The sequence below is a fragment of the Bidens hawaiensis genome, unplaced genomic scaffold (assembly GCF_021521415.1).
Source record: "Bidens hawaiensis isolate Kalapana, Puna unplaced genomic scaffold, B.hawaiensis_p1.1 tig00062824_1, whole genome shotgun sequence".
Classification (NCBI taxonomy): Eukaryota; Viridiplantae; Streptophyta; class Magnoliopsida; order Asterales; family Asteraceae; genus Bidens; species Bidens hawaiensis.
Genome location: NW_027501280.1, coordinates 1 through 7226, shown reverse-complemented (window position 1 = coordinate 7226; position 7226 = coordinate 1). Strand labels below are relative to the sequence as shown.

The window sequence follows — 7226 nt, the reverse complement described above, 5'->3', positions numbered from 1 at the left end:
GAGTCAGATTTTAAAGAAAAGTTTTAGGTCAGATTGCTTGATAATCACAGGTTTAATCAACAAGCTTGTTATGTCGAGTCAGTTTAGCATCATAGTGAGATAAGGTGTAAGGCTTATTTTTTTTCAAGCTGCAAATTTTGGAAATATCAATTAGAATTGAAAAACATATCAACAGTTGGTTCTACTAAATTTGACACCAAGGGCAGTTTATGAATTTTGATAGTTTGATGTTTCGAAAGTCAAGAGCAGCAGATTAGTATTCCTCAGTTGTTCACTAGTCAACGGGTAGTTTGGGCAGTTTTAAATTTTTTTGCTATTGGACTAGCTTTTGGCAACTGGTCACAGGTTGACTTTTGAAAGTCAAACTGCAGCTTTCAAAGAAACAAAATATTGGTTATTAGAAAATATGCTTGAGATAATTGTACCATTAGAATAATTCAAATAAAACGATTACAATAGAGTGGCAGGCAAACGGGCAACAAGCTGCGCCGCAACAAAACTATGTCAGATGACAGTTACCATTTTTATCTTTACTTTACTTTAATATTCAATTTTCATTTGAGTTGCAGATTGATTTCCTTGATCTTCAAAATTACGTAGACACATCTTTGATTCACAAATATAGTGGTTCGCTTTTCTTTTCTTTTCTTTTTGTATCAGGGCTTTATTACCATCTATGTTATATATTATGTGTATTTGTGTTTTAGTGAACAATCTTTATGCACATCTTGTGAAGAAACACTAAGTGACCCCGGGCAGATTACGGATAATCTGGGGGTTAAATAGACGTTTCCCACGAGGGTTAGGTCCGGCAAAGATGGTTGTTCTTCAGATGACCTGCAAAACAGACACCGTGAGCTCGTCACTGAGAAGGGGGGGGGGGTACCTCCTTGTGACCACCCTCCGGCGTGAGAATCAGACTAGATTGCTCTTGAATATAAGTGTATATTAAGATAAATGATTAGAGCAGATATATGATGGTATGAGATAAGATAATAATACCGTTCCAAGGTGTTGGAGCATTTATAGCCGAAGGTAGGTGTCCAAGCAGGTACAGCCAGCTGTATAATATTCCTTTTCGACCAACTGTGGGCTACGCACGTGCCATGCTGGTGGTTGGTGGGTAGGCAGCGGCTGATAGTGACCAGGCCGGCTGTGTACTATTCTTTTTCCACCAACTGCAGGCTATGTACGTGCTACGACAGGGGTTGGTGAGTAGGCAGCGGCTGATAGTGACATTAAGTACTAGAGCGTGCTGCTCGTCGTACTGTTGTCAGTGAGCTGTCGCTGCTTTGGTCAGATCTTTTGTACTATACCTTGGCAGGTACAGTACAAAAGATCCTCCAGTAGCGTACGGACTGGCTCATTTGGGCGGGAGTATTCCCGGCTTTGGGCGGGATTATTCCCGGCTTGCTCATTCCTTCTTCAGGTGACATTACTGAATTATTTGAGAGTTAGTGCCTTGTGCGTGTAGCCTTGCTGTTAGTGCGGGTAGCCTTCCCTGATGGCTAGTATCCGCAGCTGCGGGAACAGGCGGAGTACGTCACCATTGAGAGGCTTTTCCTGCGGGAACAGCTTGCGTACTGCGCGTAAGGACGTCGTCTCTCTGAGCGTGGTGGGTCTTGCGGATCCAGTTGGTCTTTGCGCAGACGTCCCTTTTTAAGGTGAGTCTTGCGGGTCCAACTGCGCAGACGTCCCTTTTCAAGGTGAGTCTTGCGGATCCAACTGGGCTCTGCTGGAACCTACCTCTTCATCTTGTATGTTATTTTAGGTGATTGCATAGTTGTTATTTCCAAAAAAGAAAAAAGAAGGAAAATGTTGAGTCTTAACTAAGGATCACAAAGCATCACATGACGATGAATAATGTAAAAGGATATAATATAAGGTATAATCGAGTTTGTGAATATACTATTGAGTTTTTTTTTTCGAACAACAGATTTCTTTTGACTTTTGTTGTCTATGGCCCTTTAATCCAAGACCTCTCAACCCAACATTTATATTGTACTAATAATATTGTCTATTGTAGTAATATTTGAGGAACTACAATGTATACGGTTATCGTATTTCGTTTCTCATTTCCTTAGTTTAACAAATTCAGGTGGTCAACAACAATTATATGCAATGATACACTTAATACTGATGATGTGGTTACACTAAACCCATCAGCTTAATGCCATGATCTTGGTCCACAAGCAAGAATCCAAGAAGTTGTCGAAACAGAGGAAGTGTTCTCATAAGCCCAAGCGTTTTAAGTAGCTAACTATTAAGTTTTATAATTTGAATATCATTAATTATTAATATGCGAACCTAGACCGGCATGAAAAGGATTCTTGAATTTTTGAGAATTTGCATGTAGCTTTTATTAGTGATATCATTTGTCCTGTTATAAAATTGTTTTTATTTATATATTTTAACTTTTACTTATGTGTTACTCAATCATGTTATTTAATGGTTTGTTTTTGCCAATGTGTCTTACAGATAATTGATTGTTTATTTTGAATTTTTGTGTACTAAATCTCATGTATCACATAGGTTTATAACCTACTATATTATTAACCTACTATATTATTAACATTTTTACAATAAATAAATTTAAAGTCCAACAAAATATAACCATATAAGAATCGTAAAATGAATACACCTCCCGTAATACATTAGGGGGATAAAACCTAGTACAATAATAATAGTTGTATGTTTGTTTTCTTACTAAGAAAAATAGATGGATAAATGAAAGAAAGCGTGTAAGTTAGGGCTTTTCTTGTAAAATGAATGGATAGGTGACGCTTTCAAGGGTCACCAAAGCATCTGTGTAAACTAAGGGATAAACATTGGTGACGTTGAAGCAAAGCAAAGAAAAGAAAAGAAAATAGGCGAAAATAGAAACCTTCATAATCCAAGACTCAAATCGCACCTTGTTCATTATACCATTTACGAGCACAACGCTCGTTAAGCAACCGCATCATCATAACTACACTACACTCGACCACTCTACTATTTAACCTCAACGATCTTCATTTCTTCTCTGCAATCTCAACTCTTCTTCTGCATGCATCCAAGTAAGTCACTTTGGCTTTTTAATAGAATTATTGCTTATTTATGATTGCTGATGGGATTGTTTCTTTCTATTCACATTTGGTTTCTAAGTTAATTTCTGTGATAATGTGATGATCACTCGATACAAAGATTGTAAAATTTTCATCTAACTAACTTCTATCGATCCTTACTTGTTGAATAAGGATAATCTAATTTTGACTTTTGTTAAGTCCTTCACATTTTATTTTCTAATTCCAGTTTTTGTTTGTGTAAATGCCCCTTTGACTTTTGAAGCTTAATGCGATTATTTATGGCATAAGAACATGATCCTAGGCTGTTAAAGAAGCTTGCTTGACGTGTGCTCATGCTTTACTTCTCTTCCTAACAGAATTTGTATGTTTTGTTTCCTTATAAATAGGCCGCTGGAGTCCTGTGAAAGAGCAATGGGTGCCCGCACAGTGCTCGTATTTTCCCTCCTGATTGGATTTTGTGTCGTGTGTCGATGCTCGGATGCTTTGTTTGATAAAAACGCGTTGCTTCTTGTAAACGGGTCAACAAGGAAGATACCTGATACCCTCTTTGGTGTCTTCTTTGAGGTTTAGTATTCTTCCTTTTTTAATCAACAAACATTTAAATTATCAATTTCATGCTTATTTGTAATGCCTTGTCATGCAGGAGATCAATCATGCTGGTGCGGGTGGATTGTGGGCAGAGCTAGTAAGCAACCGAGGTGTGTTTGCGAATATTTGACTAATTGTCAAACAGTTTCTCTAAACTACATGTTGATGCTTAGGCCTATAAACGAGCGAGCGAACGAACGAACACTAACAAGGCATGCTCGTATTCGTTCATTTAAAGTTAACCGAGGCACGAAACAAACTAGATTTTCTTGTTCATGTTCTTTGGTAAGAAAATGAGTGTGTTCATGTTCGTCTGTTAATAGTATAAACAAGCGTAAACTAACAAAGGTAACTGAATATAGACGAAAAAACATAACCGTGCGAAACCGATTAAAACTAAAAATGAGCATCAATTTGTTGGGCTTAAAAAAATCATAAAACTAGACTAAATTGTTTTTGGTGATATTTTAATGTTATAAAACTAGACTAAATTGTAGCGGGCCTAAAAAATATAAGTGAATATATAACGAACGGACTTAAACAAATGTAAACTAACGAACTTAAACGAGCGTAAAGGAACGAGCATGTTCGCTTGTTTAACTTTAACAAACAAATAAGTTGTCCATGTTCGTTTGTTTATTAAATAAATGAACCTAAACAAACCTCTTGCCGAATGGTTCACTGAACATTTGGTTCGTTTACAAGCCTATTGATGCTCAAATATTTGTGAAACTAGGGTTTGAATCGGGTGGACATCATTCTCCATCAATTATTGACCCATGGTCAATAACTGGGAATGACTCGTTGATAAAAATATCAACAGAAGCTTCCTCATGCTTCAAGAGGAATCCCATTGCACTTCGTGTGGAGGTGGTGTGTGACGGTGATTGTCCGGCTGGTGGTGTTGGGGTGTATAACCCTGGATATTGGGGAATGGTAATATATTTTATGACTTATTTTTTTTATTATCACAACTTCACCTTTTTCTTATTCTTATGTTTTTTTTCCTAACTTCACTACTTATGTTCTAGAATATTGAGAAGGGGAAGACATACAGTTTAGTTTTGTATATTCGATCATTGGGATCAGTTAATGTGTCTGTGTCGTTGACTGACTCCACTGGCTTGCAACCACTAGCTACTACAAACATCATGTAAGCATTAGATTATTATATATATATATATATATATATATATATATATATATATATATATATATAAGTTAGCTTTTTATTGTTATTTAACGCATTAAGTATTTAAAAAATGAACAAAATTTTGACAAAGGAAGGTGAAGCATTTGCATGATATGGTTGGGTTTCATGGTTTTTGCAGAAGAAGTGATGTATCAAACTGGACAAAGATTGAAGCCAAATTGGAAGCAAAGGGAAGTAATACTAATGCTAGATTGCAGTTGAAGACTGACAAAAAGGGAGTCATATGGCTTGATCAGGTTTCGTTAATGCCCATCGATACATACAAGGTGCAGTTCGGAAAAGAAAATAATTTCTAAAAATTCCTATATTGATGTTTATCCTTAAGTTTTTTTTACAATGTTTCATGAATTTTACCATCTGTTAGCTCATATTAATCTTTTATTTGAGCATATGTTTTTAAATGAATGTTTGGTTGGAACAGGGTCATGGCTTTCGAAATGATCTGTTTAAAATGGTTGCAGATTTGAAACCTGCATTTATCAGATTTCCAGGTAGAGTTTTTAGTTATTTTAATATTATTATTATTATTATTGTTATTGTTATGTTACATGTTTGATATAAATTGGTTGGAATTTGATGAAATTAGGTGGGTGCTTTGTCGAAGGAGAGTATTTACGAAACGCATTTAGGTGGAAGGAAACCATTGGGGCATGGGAGGAGAGACCAGGTCACTTTGGTGATGTATGGTTTTACTGGACCGACGATGGCCTCGGCCACTACGAGTTCTTTCGGGTAAAAATCACCTTAAATTTCTGCTCATTTCAAACACTGTTTTTCTCATAAAAAAAATTCAAATGATTGCAGTTGGCTGAAGATTTAGGTGCAGCACCGATTTGGGTATTCAACAATGGAATCAGTCATCAGGAGTCTGTTGATCCCTCTATTATCATGCCATTTTTGCAAGTATTAACTACTACTATTATAGTTCTCTATGTTTAAAATTATTGAAAGTTATCAAGTAAGGTTTTTATTGATTTAATCAGGAAGCCCTTGATGGCATAGAGTTTGCCAGAGGTGGGCCCAATTCAACTTGGGGATCTGTTAGAGCTGCTATGGGACACCCAGACCCATTCGACTTGAAATATGTTGCTATCGGGAATGAGGATTGTGGCAAGAAATATTATCGCGGTATGCATGCCATGCCATGCCTCTTTTAGTTTATAATACGGGTTAAATGTAGAAAATATTAAATTAGGTATTAGACAGTTAGTAGTATAGATCGGGAAACTAAAAAGGAGAAGCAGGAAAGCCTTTTTGTTAGGTGAAGAAAGAGAAGTGTGAAAAGTAAATCATAGTAATAAAGATTTCGGAACTAAGAAGGGAGAAACTAAATTATTATTAAGTGAAGAAAGAGAATGTGTTTGGGGGGGGGGGGGGGGGGGGGTTGAATAAATGATGGCTCAGAGAATTGTGACAGGTAGCGCTCTCATTTACTTATTTATTATAAATAGATCGATTCACCACGATCACAATAATTTTTTACTATTCAGTGATTGATTTGGGCTATCTTTTATACCTATCTATTTTAGTCTGTTCCAAAAAGAATGTCCACTTCCAAAATAATTTATCAAGTTTCCATTGACCCTTAAATATACTCTTTCACTAACTGTGTTAATAGCATATTCGTAAACATGTGCATTTTATAGGGTAAAATTGTCATTTAAATGTTTAAAATGTATTGATTGCATATTACTTAAGTCGTTTATTATGGGATGAAGGGGTGTCTCTAAAGGCGTCAAACTGGTAAATTTAAAAATTAGCTAGAAGGGGAGCATGCCAAACAGGTTGAAAGTTTCCCAAAGGGTATTATTAATGCAGTACAATCTCTTAAATCACTTTGTTACAAATATTAGATGTTTTTGTAATAATATTGTTTCTATAATCATATTTAACTCACTAATTATACATATTACATTGGCTGTAAAGTTATCTTATATATGCACTTGATTCGAAACCAGAAAATTACCTTACGTTTTATGCTGCAATAAGAAAAGCTTACCCAGACATCAAAATGATCTCTAACTGCGATGGATCAAATGTAAAACTGGATCATCCTGCAGACATGTACGATTTTCATGTAAGATTCTATGGTCAATGGTCACCTACTTTCTTTTATATGTTTTCTGATGAATCTTGTTATAATCGGGCTTTTATTAACTTGATTAGATTTACGAAAGCGCAAAAAGTGTATTTGCTAAGGCTAATCAATTCGATCATACGTCTCGTGTTGGTCCAAAGGTTTGTTAATTTGTCTTTTTTTTATTTGTTGTATTTATAAATTCGTTATTTTTAAATCATTATCAGAAAAATTGCATGTTCTGACAATTATTTCAGGCTTTTGTGAGCGAGTATGCAGTGAC

At 35.7% G+C, this 7226-nt stretch overlaps 1 protein-coding gene across 1 annotated transcript; it reads left to right on the top strand.

Annotated features, from left to right (window-relative positions):
• Nucleotides 1-2847: 2847 nt before the first annotated feature.
• LOC143603811 (alpha-L-arabinofuranosidase 1-like) lies at nt 2848-7221 on the top strand (the record flags this gene model as incomplete). Its single annotated transcript, XM_077080504.1, has 13 exons — nt 2848-3056; nt 3452-3629; nt 3709-3763; nt 4390-4589; nt 4685-4806; nt 4985-5132; nt 5288-5357; nt 5453-5598; nt 5671-5769; nt 5850-5994; nt 6825-6943; nt 7033-7104; nt 7201-7221. Coding segments are annotated over exons 2-13 (1350 nt in total), but the record flags the coding sequence as incomplete, so codon positions are not given.
• Between the last annotated feature and the right edge of the window lie 5 nt (nt 7222-7226).